The sequence below is a fragment of the Poecilia mexicana genome, unplaced genomic scaffold, assembly GCF_051168715.1.
Source record: "Poecilia mexicana isolate PSO_F unplaced genomic scaffold, ASM5116871v1 scaffold_3, whole genome shotgun sequence".
Lineage (NCBI taxonomy): Eukaryota > Metazoa > Chordata > Actinopteri > Cyprinodontiformes > Poeciliidae > Poecilia > Poecilia mexicana.
In genome coordinates this window covers 24,454,089-24,469,865 of record NW_028263372.1, presented here as the reverse complement: position 1 = coordinate 24,469,865, position 15,777 = coordinate 24,454,089, and the positions used below count along the sequence as shown (strand labels likewise).

General features: G+C 38.4%; 1 protein-coding gene and 1 long non-coding RNA gene across 2 annotated transcripts; one reads left to right on the top strand and one right to left on the bottom strand.

The window, feature by feature from the left end:
- Positions 1-823: 823 nt before the first annotated feature.
- Positions 824-3,701, bottom strand: LOC148160230 (uncharacterized). The gene is made up of 2 exons (XR_015762533.1): positions 3,269-3,701; positions 824-2,905 (listed from the first exon to the last, which is right to left on the bottom strand). It is a non-coding gene; the product is annotated as an uncharacterized LOC148160230 (long non-coding RNA).
- Positions 3,702-5,609: 1,908 nt separating this feature from the next.
- On the top strand, positions 5,610-14,270 carry ddx21 (DEAD (Asp-Glu-Ala-Asp) box helicase 21). The gene is made up of 16 exons (XM_014995487.2): positions 5,610-5,781; positions 6,984-7,217; positions 7,310-7,441; positions 7,548-7,623; positions 7,957-8,135; positions 8,216-8,333; positions 8,548-8,733; positions 9,240-9,385; positions 9,495-9,644; positions 9,756-9,917; positions 11,017-11,136; positions 11,225-11,298; positions 11,438-11,597; positions 12,435-12,569; positions 12,700-12,744; positions 13,381-14,270. The coding sequence occupies exons 1-16, from the start codon at positions 5,698-5,700 to the stop codon at positions 13,615-13,617; spliced, it is 2,238 nt and encodes a 745-aa protein (XP_014850973.2). The 5' UTR covers positions 5,610-5,697; the 3' UTR covers positions 13,618-14,270.
- Positions 14,271-15,777: the final 1,507 nt, after the last annotated feature.

Below are 15,777 nucleotides of genomic sequence, written 5' to 3'. Positions count from 1 at the left end.
TCATGGCTGTGTTTTTAGGCAAGACTGTGAGAGAGCCGACTCCATTGGCTGAGAAGCAACCCCACACATGAATGGTTTTAGGATGCTTTACAGTTGGCATGAGACAAGACTGGTGGTAGCGCTCACCTCGTCTTCTCCGAACAAGCTGTTTTCCAGATGTCCCAAACAATCGGAAAGGGGATTCATCAGAGAAAATGACTTTACCCCAGTCCTCAGCAGTCCACTCCCTGTACCTTTTGCAGAATATCAGTCTTAATTGCTGTTAAGCTGATCACTCTTTATAACATTCTGGAGTATATGCAAATTGCCTGAAGGAGTAGACTTTGTTAATATTAACATTTGAATCATTCTCAAAACTTTTGGCCATGACTATAGATAAGTGTGGCTTCACATGTAATTATCGGCTTATCTCCCAAAATTAAGGAAATGTGCTCAATAAATCGGCTGGTACATAAACCAAACCACCCCTACTCTTGATTCCAGTTATTCTTGATGGCAGTTAGTTTGCATATTTTTTTCTCTGCATGCTTCTTGCGACCCCGCCGATTTGCAACAAAACGTTTAATGGTTCTGTGAGCACTGCATCCCTCTGAGAGACTTTTGGTAATTTTTGACTTTTCAGTCAGTTAAAACTCTTTTTTTATTTTTTTACTCTTTTTGCTAAACAAAAACAAGCTGGCTAATAAAGATGCACTCCTAAATATAAGGTATTTACCAACCTGGGTAACACCTTCCTTCATTACGCAAATACACGTCACCTGCTTAAATCCAATAAGCTTCAAAGTTCATTCAGCTTGGAGTTAGAAAATATTCCTAAAATGTGTTTTTGTACCAGTGAGCATTCACATTTATCATTACATGTTATTTATATTTTTTCTTTCTACTTTAGCACTTCCTGTTCTTTGCTCTGCTGTTTTGAAAACGTTGCTTGTTTCCTGTGGTACGAGTGTTTGTTTTTTTCACACTTACAGTTTGCAACACAAATGCTTTGCAGCTCTATAATGTATCCACGTCTGTTTCAGCATATGTTAAACACATTTAATGATCATCTTTTAGTGCTGTGTGCGTTGTTAATGCCGTACAAGATCAATGTAACAGTTAAAGTCAAACTATTGAATTGTTCATACGGAGGTTTTACAGACGTGATGCATGTTTTGTAATTAGTAAGAACAGTTCGAGGTTAGAAAAACCTACTGAACTCTTGTAATTGTGCTGTTAATATCAAAACTGCCATTTAAAAGCACAAGTTGATGTGGGCATTACTGCACTTCTGTGATGCTCAATAAGGGGATTTGACAAAATGTAATGTTTGCTGTTTGTTTTGAAATTGGTGACTTTATGATGCTTTTATGATGAAAAGCACTCTGAACTGCATTGTTGCTGAAATGTGCTATACAAATAAACTTGATAATAAACTACTTCTATTATCTGCATCTGCATTCCATTATTCACATTTGCAGGTTTAAATACCACAATATGCTAACACAGGGCTGAAACACTGCCATTGTAATACAGGCACATCTTTGTGATTTGTTTGCTCTTTCATCCTTACAGTTACTCTCTTCTTTGAAAAATGGAAACCATTGGTAACATCAACTCTGAAGCAGGTACACATTCATGTAGACAGATGTAAATAGTATTTATCTGTCACAACAACATTAAGAAGCTTTCTTTTCATTCTTATTTTACTTTTAGTGACTATTAAAAGTAAACTTGTCAATAGAGAAATGTTTTTCAGGTACATCAGCTTAAAGATACCTCACCAAAAACAATCAGAAAGTCCCGTACAATATTATTGTTTTAGAGATCACTAATAAAGACTTATTTAAAAAACAAACAAAAAAAAAAAAAAACAAAAAAAAAACAACGTAGACCTCTCATGGAGCGCCTAGTCGTACGTAACAGCGTCCGCCATCTTGTATGTGGCAGCAGAGCGATCGGAGCTCCTTAAGTCCTGTGCTGTGTGGACTCATTTCAACCGTTTTATGAAACAAACTGGATTCATTGGCATTACCTTCCCCAGGTAAGGATGAAAGATCAGAATTACTTGACTTTGCAGCCAGAAATTCGCTTCTAAACAACCGGAAAATATATCCTATGTAGCTAAATTGGCCCGAAATAACCGCTAATTGTTAGCATAGCAGCTAACGTTTTCATACTGTTTTCTAATGAGAGAGAGCTGATGAGAAACCGCTGTTAGAAGAGAAGTTAATTAGAAACCAGAGGATTTAGTGAGGAAAGATCAGTCAGGATCAGAGCTGGAGCTGCTGTTCTTCAGTCTGTTTCCCAGCTCAGCTTCTCCATGTCAGTATTTAGCTATAAAGATGCTACGAGTCAGAGCCCAACAAGCTGAAAATGTCTTTTTCTGAATGTGAAAGAAACACATACGAAACATATCGCATGTATTTTCTATTACACTTTTGGATAATTTCTCTTTTATCCTTGGCTTTAGCCTGTGAACTAGGACGTCTCAGAAGTCATTGAGTTCTCCCAGTGTGACCAGCAGACTGAAGCCCTGCCTGTGACCAGTGTTCCCAGTTTAATAAATAAATGTTTTATTCTTTCACTTTTTGTGTATTTTTAAATATCTCAATCTGAAGTATTAGTGTATTAATGTAGCTTATGTAACGAAATAAAAATAATTTACTCTGTTATAATTATTTTCACTCTTTGCTGTCAATAGCAGAGTTGACATACTGTAATAAATATTTATTCTCTGGAAAAAAGTAAGAAAAATGTGTATGTAGGTGAGGATCTACTCTGAAGTTGAAGCTGGTGGGATATATACACTCGCCACTTTGTGTCGATCAGAACAAACTGGAGATGGGCTTTGTTTTGAATCTCTCTTTATTGCGTCGTTACAGCAGATGTGCAGCAGAAGGTGGCTTGGAGTTGGAGATGTGGTCTAGATTAACAGAAACAAGCCCACATTAATACACCTTACACATGTATCCAATACAAGTAGCAGCAGTGACACCTGCTGGCCACAAACTGACCACATGTTCATAAAATGCTACAACTGACGGCTAAAGAGATCTACACACGTGAAATAACTTAAAAGTCACAATAAACAGGCACATCAACATGTACGGATATTAACCAGTGCACACGAAACAGTAATAAGACTAAATACTTGAAATACTACGCAGGTGAGAAGCTAACCATTTGTAGCATGCTAACAACGGCCCGACGAACAACGTCATCCTACAGAACAGGCAGAACTACTAAATAAACTACCGTAACATATTTAATAACAAAAAACACTTACAACAAGTCAGGAACGCACATCCACCCCAACCGAAACTGTCGGCAGCAACTGCACGCCTCCACTCTCAGAGACACGGTTTTTTGTACAGCTGCTGAAGGTGCTATAGAGAACTCACCACTGGGTGGCGCACCTTCCCCACCCAGGCCGAACCAGCCAACACCTGGCCCAATCTGGTCACAAACAATTTCAACCCGAGCCTTTGTAACAGTGTAGTTTAATGTTTGACAATGACTGGTTTATAAATCAAAAGTCATTTCTCAATGTCTAAAAAATAAATACAGGAAAATTATTTGTTTCTTGTCTTGAAATGTTAAATGTACATTAAATTATGGAATATTATAGCAATTATGGATATATTCTTTAATAAAACACCGTAAAAGTGTTTCTGTTCATCATTTTCAATATAAAAATTATCAGAATAATTTCTATCAAATAAAACGCTGTGCTCTTTACTCAGAAATGCCCCAAAACAATTAAAAAAAAATCACATCAAAAGTTAGAAACGCTCTTTATTTGATTGCCAAATATATTAATGTGTGTGAGAAAATGTGTCAATGGCAGGTATAATATATATATATATATATATATATATATATATATATATATATATAAATAAAAATACTTTGTAGAACGGCACTTTATAAAGTTCGGTCCATTTACTTGTATTAGCTTACTGGCACATATTCCACATTCAATATGGCGGACGCTGTTACGTATCGTAGCCATAGACATAATATAAGGATAGACGCCTCATGCCCCGCTGTCGCCTATTGTCGCTGACGAGATTTAGGGCGGCCATCTTGGAGCGGTATACCACTCCACTCGGTCCTATGTGTTTAACAGGCACAGTGACGGATCAGCGCATTTAATCGATCATAACACGCTTTTTTGTTACTGGAAACCATATTCAAACATCTATCAAAGCTACATTTATAAACAATTGTATTATTTAAGTATGTTATTTAAGTATTTAAATATGCTTAGTGGCTAAAACAATAGAATAGGAATGGAATATTCTGATATTGATGTATAAAGAGCATATTACAAAGCACACAGCCGTTCATAATTTATTTAATAAATTATTTAGTAATATCAATACATATTTAAATAACTATACAACACAAATAAAGATTCATAATGGCACAAATAAATAATTAATACTGAATAATATATATATGTTGGCAGTTCTAGGCACAGCCAAGATACTGCGCAGAACCCTCAAGCTCCCAGGCCTCTGGTAGAGGACCCGAGCTCAGAGGATGAAAGAGACCACCCACGGAGGGTGAGAAGGGAATAGAATTATTTATTATTATATATATATAATTTTTTTTTTTTTTTTTTTTTGCCGACTTCTAGCTTCAGAGATTCAGCAGCTGAGATTAAGTCCAAAATCTGATGAGATCCATCCTGCTGCAGTGAATTCGTCTCTCTTTATAGATTTCTCCCTCTTCTTCCTCACATCGTGTCTTTATGAAACTTTCAAAACAAAAACGGAAGATTTGGGATGTATCTTACTAGTGAAAGAATTACATATAAATAATAGTCTTTACCACCTGTGTAAACTTTGCTGGTGAATGTTATAACACATAAGTTTTATAATATGTGTTATATTGTTTCATTTCTAATGCTCTTGTGTCATATAATCTAAGTCAATGTTAGAGAATAATTAATATTTTTAGATGTACAGAATCTCAGTTAGTCTTCATAGCGGGGCTGAACCTGTATTACACCAAGCACTGTAGCTAATATTAGCTGGTATCTCGCCGGTGGACATAAATACAGTAAAGTAATATTCTAATATATAATATAATCACAATATATACACAATAATATGTCCATCTTACTTGTGAAATGCTGTCTGTGGAGCCCTCACATCAATAATCCATAGATCCGAACAATAATATCCCTCAGAGCTGAGGCATCGTCTATTGTTTTGATTGAGGAAAGTAGGAGTTTATACCGCTCTAAGATGGCCGCCGTATTTCCTGCGCCGGAGCAGCCAATGCGGCGTCTACCCTTATATTATGTCTATGATCGTAGCAACGGGCCCGCCCCATAAGTGGTCTACGTATTAATGTCTATGGGTAAACGTTCTGATGATGCGTTCTCATCAGCTCCGAGGTTGGTACTTCCATGTTTCACACCGAAACTTACTGTCTCCCAGTTGCAAGCCAGCGAACCAGTTTAATTCGCTCATTTGCTAACTCAGAGCTGTAGCTGACTGGAAGAAGCAAACTTCTCAGAATTTGTACTTAAACGCTTTTGCCGCATGTTCAGGAAGCATGGGAGTTGCCATTAGCGAACGTTCCATGAACGTTCCACTCGTCAGCTGTGATCACGTTTCTTCGCTCCGCCTCTTCCGGTCCTTTCCATCCGCGTGCCCTAGGTTAGCCTGTGTCCACGTCGAGGGTCTCCAACAGGGAAGAGAAATGCCGTCAAAAATCATCTTTGAAACTGAAGAAGAAACCACCGAGAAAGATATGGACACCGTCGCGGAAGCTGAAACCTTCAAGGTGAGTTTGACGATCCACGTCGAGTTAAAGGGCTGAAGTTTCTGCCACTGCTCCTCCATGTTTGACAACATGTGGCTGTCCTTGCTAGTAGCTAACGTCTAACGGTGGCAACAATAATACATCTCTAACAAAGGGGAACTCGAAACAAGTTACAGTTGAAATATTAACATTGAATTAGCGTTTACAGATGAAAATGAATGTGGTATTAGCATATATCCATTGTGTAATCAGGGAGACTCTTACTTGCATTATCATATGTCAAGTTTTTAAGTGGACGCTTAAAGTATCCAGTACATGGATCCATGATCATTGTACATATCAACAATGTGGACGAATATGACAGTAATTCGCATTTTACCTGTTGACACAAACTCGTGATGTTTAATTTATCTAGATTTACCGATGAGACATGATTTACAAACACACCGTCACGTGTTTCTTTCACTTTTTCATACACCCCTCATTGTATACACAGCTTATTCTTAATAATATAACGATCCCAGAAGTGGACAACTCTGATATTTTAACAGAGAAGGGACAACAGTCAAGTTGAGGTTTGGGGGAAAAATTAATGCATTTGTAGTGACTTGGTTCATTTCCTCAATTTTACCAACTTTACCTTATATCAACATGCATACTGGTATAAAAGGTGACAATTCACACCTGGCATTAAAAACTACCCTGAGTGATTTGATTATATTTTTGATAGTATAGTTATAGAAATATAGTAAATTTCAAACATCATCCAGTTTAAAAAGGATTTAAAGATATTTTACTGAAACAATATTTAGCTTAGGAGTGCCTGGCTTTTTCATACATCAGCAGTTTTGATTGTCAGATACTGGAATATAATTTAATTTTATATGTTTAACTTCCTCATTTCGAACATTCAGTTGTTAAGCTGAGTAGTGTCCCTCTGTTTACATTCTGCCCTGTGAAAAGCTCTAACATTGACCAATGCATGGTGAAATCTGCCCCATGAAAAGTTGCTCTCTGCTTCATGTTATTTATTGGTGAATAATATTAGGTGCATGCATTATGCATCAAATATTTCTTTAAAAAATCACGGAGTAACATTATTTACAAATGATATATCTAATGCAAAATGTATTTGTTACTGTTAAAATTAGTTTAACAATGTTGCTAATCATTACTTGGACAATGAATATTTGGTTAGGGTAAATATTTTTCTTTCCTTGTAGGTGAAGAACAAGACAAAGGAAGGTAAGAAGCTGAAAAAGAAACAACAGCAGTCTGAGGAGCAGGAGGAGGAACCAGACTGTGAACCTCCAGCACCGAAGAAGAAAAAGAAGAAGGACAAGCTGGCAGCGGACCAAGCGAACGGCCACATCGAAGAGGCTGCTGACCTGAACGGTAACAGCGGTGATGTGGAGTCGCCAAAAAAAATAAAGAAGAAGAAAAAGGAAGCATCAGAGGTTAGTACTGTACTGTTGTACATGCATATGTATTTTTTTTCAGTGTCTTTCTTCCACATGTAACACTTTTATTGCTGTTTTTGGACAAATAGAAGAGCCAGAAGCAAAAGAAAGCAACCACTGAGGCAGCAACCAATGGACATTCCACCCCAAACACACCAGTTCAAACTCCCAGTCAGACCCCATCCCATTCGAGCGATGAGTTGGCCAGTGACAGCGAAAATGTAAGATTTGACACCATGTTGGCTGTCTATGCTGGCACGAAGATGCTTAAGGTTTGCTGCAAAGAACAAAAGAAAACATTGGAACTGAATTTCTTTCCATTTTTAGGAGCAGACACCTGAGCAGAGAGAAGGAGCTTTCTCCAACTTCAGAATTTCCAAAGTCACCATTGATAAACTGAAAGGTAAGCAATCTCTGTTTTTATAGTCTAGATGTCTACATTTTAAAACTGGTGAAAAAAAAAGAAGTTCCCTTTACATAGCTGGCATGAAGCTGCATTTATCTGGTGATTGTGTGGTTTGTGTAGAGGACTCATCAACTTAATGATGGCTTAATAACATTAAAAACTTAATATGTGATCTTGATGACATTCATACACAACTGTATATTGCGTAAACACAAATGTGTCTACTTTCAGCCGGATGTTACTCATAAGTTTAAAGCCTGAGGTTATCATTGTTTGTTTTTTGCCTCTTCTGTATCTCCTTATTCTCTCTCTTCTCTGTCGTCTTTTCAGCTCGGGGAGTCACCTACTTGTTTGACATCCAAGTCAAGTCATTTAATCCTGTATATGATGGAGAGGATGTAATCGCCCAAGCCCGTACTGGAACAGGAAAGACTTTCTCCTTCGCCATACCGCTGGTAGAAAAGCTCCAGAACGATTCGGTGGAGATGGCGAGAGGCCGGCCTCCCAAGGTACTCACCAGAAACTTACACATTTCTTCTTCAGTTTCTCTCAATATTTGTCTAAAACTTGATTTTTTATTTGTTAATAGGTGCTAGTGTTGGCTCCTACCAGAGAATTGGCTATCCAGGTCTCCAAGGACTTCAAAGACATCGCCAAAAGACTGTCCATCGCCTGTTTCTATGGAGGCAGCTCATATAACCCACAGAGTATGTCCATGTTTCAGTATTAATAGCTTACTGAAGGTTGTTGTAAAAAAAAAAAAATAGAGAAAAAAAACAGCAAACTCTTGTTCTATATATAGCTTTTAAACGTGATTCAAATTGAAATAGTCTGAGTACCTTAGAAATGTGGCCTGCCGCCTCTTAGTACTTATACTTTTGTCAGAATTAATACTTACTTTTTTTAAAAATCTTTGTCCAGTTGATGCTATTCGTAACGGAATCGATATTTTGGTGGGAACGCCCGGTCGCATTAAAGATCACCTTGAGAACAACAAACTCAACCTCACCAAACTGAAACACGTCGTTCTGGACGAAGTGGACCAAATGTTGGACATGGGGTTTGCAGATCAAGTTGAAGAGATTTTGGGTTCTTCGTATAAGAAAGGTAAGTCAACATCAAAAGTTGTGTGAGAGGAATTTAAGTAGAGATGCAGAAATGGATTTATCAGGGTAGTAGAGGTTTCCAATTTTCTTTGAAATCCTGCTTGCCTATTCCAACTTGGGCTTATTGCATTTTTACATCCTCAGTACTATAATATATAAAAAAAGTGTTTAAGATGAATAGTTTGAGTCCAACATACAATGAAGCAATTACAAGACTATTATACATTGATGAAAATACAATTAAAGTCTGTGCTGTTTGTTGATGTTTATGTAGTATCAAAAATTTTGAGAGTGATTCGTTAAATGGAGCAGAAAAGCTCAGATGTTGTTTTTGGGGAGCTGATGACTCCTACACCTACCATACAGCAACAAGCAAACATTTGGGTGTCATGCTTATGGATATGATGTGTTGGATTTGTTTCGCATTCCTGTGAGAGTGGATCTAAAAATCCGGAGCAGGGTTTTTAAAATGACTGAAGCCCACTTGTGTGTGTGTTCCCCCTGCAGACAGCGACACCAACCCGCAGACTCTTCTGTTTTCTGCAACCTGCCCTCCCTGGGTGTATGATGTGGCCAAGAAATACATGAGGCCAGGCTGCAAGCACATCGACTTGATCGGCAAGAAAACACAAAAAGCAGCAACAACTGTTGAGGTAAGTGTGAGGAAAATAAAAACGCTGCATTCTGAGAACAAACGTGACCCTTGCTGGGTTTTGTTCTCTTTTGTCCACTTGTTGCATCATCCTGTCCTTCCCTCTGCAGCACCTGGCCATCGCGTGCCACTGGTCCCAGCGTGCAGCAGTGATTGGAGATGTAGTCCAGGTGTACAGTGGCAGCCATGGCAGAACAATCGTCTTCTGCGAGACTAAGAAGGAAGCCAATGAACTGGCCATGAATGCATCCATCAAACAGGTAACCATAGCAATCTGCATCTCATAATGACCTTACACAAAAGCAGTTCTTGAATATAAAGTCACATTTGCTGAGCTGTTAAGTTTTTCCTGTCTTATTTGATGCTTTTAGAGTTCCCAGTCCCTCCATGGGGATATTCCACAGAAACAGAGAGAGACGACTCTGAAAGGTTTCAGGAATGGTGTCTTTGAGGTCCTTGTTGCCACAAACGTCGCCGCCCGTGGATTAGACATCCCAGAGGTCGACTTGGTGGTCCAGTGTTCTCCTCCGAAGGTTGGCTCACACAGAAACTCACTCTGCTCGACGAAAATCGGCTCTGGTGTGGAACAAGCCATTATCAGATTTCAAGACAAAAAAAGCAGCACTGATAAAATCTATTATCATAACTGGGGCTGGACGAAATGGCTGAAAAACGTATCAGGATGAATCAAGCGTTTCATATCAGTAGATCAATAATATTGATAATTATTCAAATTCAAAATTAATCCCAAAGGGTTAATAAAATATTAATTTTTATTTTAAATAACTGAAATACTTCCAACATGATGCCGGGACCTCTCCTGTTTTATCCACAGTTTTAACTCCGTGCACTTGTTTTTTATTTTCCACCATTTTATTTATTTATTTTTTATTTTAACCATCAACCTGTTAGCCTGCTGCTAACAGGTTGTTGCTAGGCAACCAAAACTGGGAGGGGGACTTGAAGCTTCTTTTTACCCAGAAGGTTGTTGCTAGGTAACCGAAGAGCGAGTGAATTAGTTAATGCCACCAACCTGGCTGAGTGGCTAAAGCCTTTCCATTGCCTACATCTCCCAGAATGCTGTGCGGTTTTGAATTGGAGTTCAGTGAATATTCTGTCAGATATCATTAGTGATCACATGTATTGAGACATATAATTTTAGCAACTTATTGCAGCAATTTTATACTTTTCTTAGGCCTGTAACATACTATTTTATTCATAAGAATGTAATTTTAATTATTTTTATTTTACAATAAAAATGTTTTTTTTACTTTACTTCAGGCACACAGCAGAAACATGCTTGACCTTTTCTAGAAGCTGTTGCTCCAGGAATCACCAACTCCAGGCCTGAGAGCCACTGACCTAAACTCTTTAGATGCATCGCTGCTCCAACACCCCTGAATACAATTGATCCATTTCCTCTTCACCTTTTTGTCATGTTTGACAGATTCCTAGTAATGAGTCAGGTGTGTTGTAACAGAGATGCATTCAGAAGTTACTCTGGAGGTCTAGAGTTGGAGAGCTGTAGCAATAAATATTGAAAACAAAGTCATTTAGTTTTTAAATGAGAATAACTGAATATAAATCAGTCACATCTTGGCATGACTCAGCAATTTTCTACGTTGTTGTCAGGATGTCGAGTCCTACATCCATCGTTCAGGGCGAACAGGACGAGCGGGCAGGACTGGCATCTGCATCTGCTTCTACCAGAGGAAGGAAGAGGACCAGTTGCGCTATGTGGAGAACAAAGCCGTAGGCGTCTTACACTGACTTGGTTACATTCTGGCTATTTTACCTGTTTAAGTTGATACTAAATGCTTTTTGTTTGATTTTATTTTAGGGAATCACTTTCAGGCGAGTCGGTGTCCCAACTGCCAATGACATCATCAAATCATCCAGCAAAGACGCCGCCAGGTATGTATGGGAGACTCTGCTGCTGTCATTCATAAAACTATTGTAACATTATTGAACGTTTATGAAGTCATTCAACTTCTCAGTTACAAGATTTTGTTGGGATTTCATAAAATCCTTTCCCATTCTTGTTTGCTTGCAGGTTTTTGGACTCTGTTCCAGCCACAGCTGTTGAATATTTCAGGGAATCGGCAGAGAAGCTGATCAAAGAGAAGGGAGCGGTGGATGCACTCGCTGCTGCTCTGGCTCACATTTCCGGAGCCACGAGTCTGGAGCAGAGATCTTTGCTCAACTCTGACGCTGTGAGTTTCCTTTGCCCTCAGAAACCCTTTTCTCAAACCTTTCAGAGTGACTGCAGTTGGCTAAACTGGATCAGATCCAAAACCTGACCTTCGTATATATAACCCAGTTTCCTCATTGTTTCATTGGTGCTGCTCTTCTTGCCAGGGTTGGGCGACGAGGCTTAAAAATGAAAGATTTTTGTTTTCATACCAGATCCAATTTCTGATTTTAGTCATTTTTTTCTTCCTTTCTAAAAAATAAATCACAAGAATTGTATTGAATTATGAGAAAATAGTTATAAAATTAGCAGAATAAAGATTCAATTTCACCAGATTGTCTTAAAAGTAAGAGGTAAAGAGTTTTAATGAGAAAAGCTTCCACAGTTACTGATATATGACCTTTGACATGGACTCAGTCGTTTTCTCAATAGTTTCAAAGTCCTGCTACTGATAATTTGATGTTTATGTGTTAAAAGATGAAGTATTTACTTATCTTTGAGTATTACTTCACAAGATGCTCAGCGTTTCTCATTAAATTTTTTATGTACTCAACTTTATTCTTGTAATAAAAAAAATAGCTTGGCCCTGACGTTCTGTTGAATTCAAAGTCCAAATAATTAGAAGCTGTAACACACGCTTGTCAAGCAAGAGGGCGTGCTGACACAACTCTGTGGAAACACAAGGAGCTCACTGGTGAGAGAAAATCCAGATTTTTCATAAATTAAACTCAAAATTTGGTTGATAAAATCGATTTATCGCCCAGCTCTACTTCTTCCTGATGCACAAAACTGGAGTCATTTTCTTCCATTTCGAGATGCATGTTGTAGTTCCTGTGTGATATTTTGTGTGTTTTTGCAGGGCTACACCACGATGCAGTTGCAGTGCTCCCAGGAGATGCATAATCTGGGTTATGCCTGGAGAACCATTAAAGAGCAGCTGGGAGAGGACTTTGAAAACCACATTCACAGAATGACCTTCCTCAAAGGCAAAACGGTAAATCCATTCAGACGTCTCACTTCTGGAGTTGGTCGGAGCCAGAAATGTAAAACACAGACTTGATCTTTTATCACTGGACAAAACCGCTCACTATTTCTATTTATTTTTGTCTGTTTGTTTGTAATAGGGAGTTTGTTTCGATGTCCCGGCTGATAAAGTCAAAGTGATTCAGGTAAGAACATCAGCGCCCTCTACTGGTCAACGCCAGAATGCTTTTTTGAAATAAATTCAGAAATTGATTTTTCTTTTAATGTAACCCTTTCATGCATGAATTATGATCTTTTGTTTCAGGATTTTTTTTTCCAATTTTTTTTTTTTATTTTCTTAAGGCATAAAGAAAGTAGGAAAAAACATTTTTTTTAGGTGATCAATCGTAATTTTCTCCAAATACAAAGTTGTTATTTGAAAAATACACCAGTAGTATTGATCTTTAGGGGTTATCTGAGGTCACACTATTTGATTTTTTTTACCTGGAAGAGTCGTCTACAGTAGAAGGAGGGACCGGGTCGGTTGCCATGCTTTTTTGTCTGTCGGCCATATTGGATTTAACAAAAATAATTACTTGCATTTACAGCTGATGGCCAGTAGTTGATAGTGTATTTTATGATGCATTAGTGTCCACTTCAGTGCTCTGTGTGCATTTATAACATAAAAATCCACAAGAAGCACAAGAACATGGCTTTTAGACAGCCGTCCACTGTAGTGACCACTGTGCATGAAAGTGTTGAGGTGAAACAAATGTTTTGACACTTTTAGGCCAGTTTCTGTTGTTGAAATAAAACCCTCATCACTTGTTTTGCTTCATCAGGATAATTGGAAAGATGGTCGCCGCTGGCAGCTGACTGTAGCTACAGAGCTCCCAGAGCTGGAGGAGAAGCAGTTCCCCAACCGCGGAGACAGAGGCGGGTTTAGAGGCGGGAGGGGGCGTGGCTTCGGTGGAAACGGAGGACGCAACGGCGGCTTCCGGAGCAGCGGTGGCGGCGGCAGCGGCTACAACAACCGAGGAGGACACAAACGGACCTTCAACCAAGCGTTCGATTACTGAACCATCAACTGATTGATGTTTTCAGCTTTTCTGTTGGTGGACTTTATTAACTATCATTAAGAGGCCGACGGAGCCGGTGAATATATTTCTGATATGAAATATTAGTCACATGCCACATAAACATGAATTACTCCCCTTTGTTCAAAAGTGATAAAGTTTAATTTATCATCTAAAATAATGAATCCTTAGAAAAAAATACAGATGGTCCTTTATGGCTTCATATAAAACTAATATTGCTATTTGGAAGAGTTGAGCAAAAGCACAGCTCAAACACCATCAGCAACGGATGTGTTGGTTTTCCAATATTTTGATTTATAAACAAAGTATTTAAAAATAGTTTCCTGTCCTGGAAAAGGTAGGAGAGCGTCACTCTTACTGATAGTGTCACCGTCTTATCCTGGATCTTTGGGGAACAGCAGGAGCAGTAATCAGTCTTTGACCTCCGTCTATGTAGAGATGACTCGGCCATCAGTAGGTAACATGTTGCACAACGTTTTTATAACATGTTTACTGTCAGATTGCTGCATTACCATCTGCTGACACCTCTCCTCGAATACATATGTTGGATGATTGCTTTGCAATTGCTTCTATTTAATAACTGTTCTGCTTCCATTCATTTGAATGAAACATCTTATTAAAAAAGGTCAACTTGGCTGATGTTTGTTCTTTTTAAAGGTGTGGAAAATCAGACCTTTCACTCCTAATGCATATAAAACACATATGGTCAAAGTGCATGAATGAATCAGTTTTATTACGATGTTGCAATTTTATTCAGTGGTACGATGTGTGAGGGTAATATTGGTCAGAATAATAAACCTAACTGAGACGCACTCTAAACTGATACGGGAACAACATACAGGAATTTTATTCATACCAGCATTACACATAATCTAAACATTTCTGTTTAGTTTTGATCTTCAGTTATAATCCTATGACCTGGTTCTTCATGGGATTATAATCTTGTTCTTGAACTACAAGAATAAGGATTCAGAAAGAATTCACAGCATGCCACCGTTTCCCATGTTGCACCTTAATTCCAAATTATTAAATTAATCTCTTTCCCCTAATTCCCACAGAGAAGAATCCTGTTATGATGATGTGAAAAGGTTTTTTCTTTGTGCAATTTTATTAAAAATAGAAATCACATTTACGTAAGTATTCACATCCTTTTGCTATGAAGCTGAAAATTGTTCCACTGATTATTGAGATTTTTCTACAACGTATTTTCCTCCTGAGGAAAATTTAGTTGGTCTATCAAATCAAAGTCAAATCAAATTTTATTTGTGTAGCACATTTCAGCAACAAGGCATTTCAGAGTGCTTTACATGATAAAAACACGAAAATGCAACAGTCGACAATTGAAACATTTGCTGTCGTTTCACATCAGATTGATTAATGATGAATTGATTATGTTTCTAAAGCAACTCTAAACTGGTGGGTCTTAGTCTGGATTTAAGGGAAGTCAGTGTTTCGGCTGTTTTGCAGCTTTCTGGAAGTTTGTTTCAGATTTGTGGTGCATAGAAGCTGAATCCTGCTTCTCCATGTCTATAATGTCCCAGAGCTGGATCAGGCCAGAGGTCAGAAATCAGACACCAAGCATGAAAGTGAAGGAATCGTCAACAGACCTCAGATTGTCTTCCGGCACAAATCTGGAGAAAGATCAAAAAATGAAGATCCTAAAGAGATCTCTGGCTTCCAGGAATGGATTCATTTGCTCTTTTTCTGACCCGGCCCGCTCCATCATCCTCTCTGCAGACTAAGTTTTCTATAGACATCAGCCAGACGTCACAGCGGTGGATGTGAACAGGACAGACTAGATGACCAGCAGCTCCTGTGGAACGTTTTACTTCTTGAGTTGGTGCATGAAGGTCGTTTTTTCATGGGGCGTCTGTGTGGCTGTCTGGGTGACTCCGAGGAACTGGAAGTTATCTACATCTATTGGAGGGAGATCGCACCAGTTTGGACCGAACCAGTGGACCAGGCAGTCTGCCTCATGTATCCAGACCATTGTCCTGGATCAGACCCATGACATTGGTGTCATCTGCAAACTTCAGGAGTTTCTCAAGCTTTAAGTTTTTTTTTAATTTTTTAATTTTGTTATTTTGGTTCTGAGAAGATCTTGGAACGTTTGCGGTCTTTAATCGCAACTCTTTTGTTTAT

Bases quoted from the DNA above. Each gene is read 5' to 3' on its own strand.
- ddx21 (XM_014995487.2), top strand. From the start codon at position 5,698: ATGCCGTCAAAAATCATCTTTGAAACTGAAGAAGAAACCACCGAGAAA. The intron at 7,624-7,956 runs GTAAGCAATCTC...TCGTCTTTTCAG, and splicing joins CACCATTGATAAACTGAAAG to CTCGGGGAGTCACCTACTTG. The intron at 8,734-9,239 runs GTAAGTCAACAT...TTCCCCCTGCAG, and splicing joins GGGTTCTTCGTATAAGAAAG to ACAGCGACACCAACCCGCAG.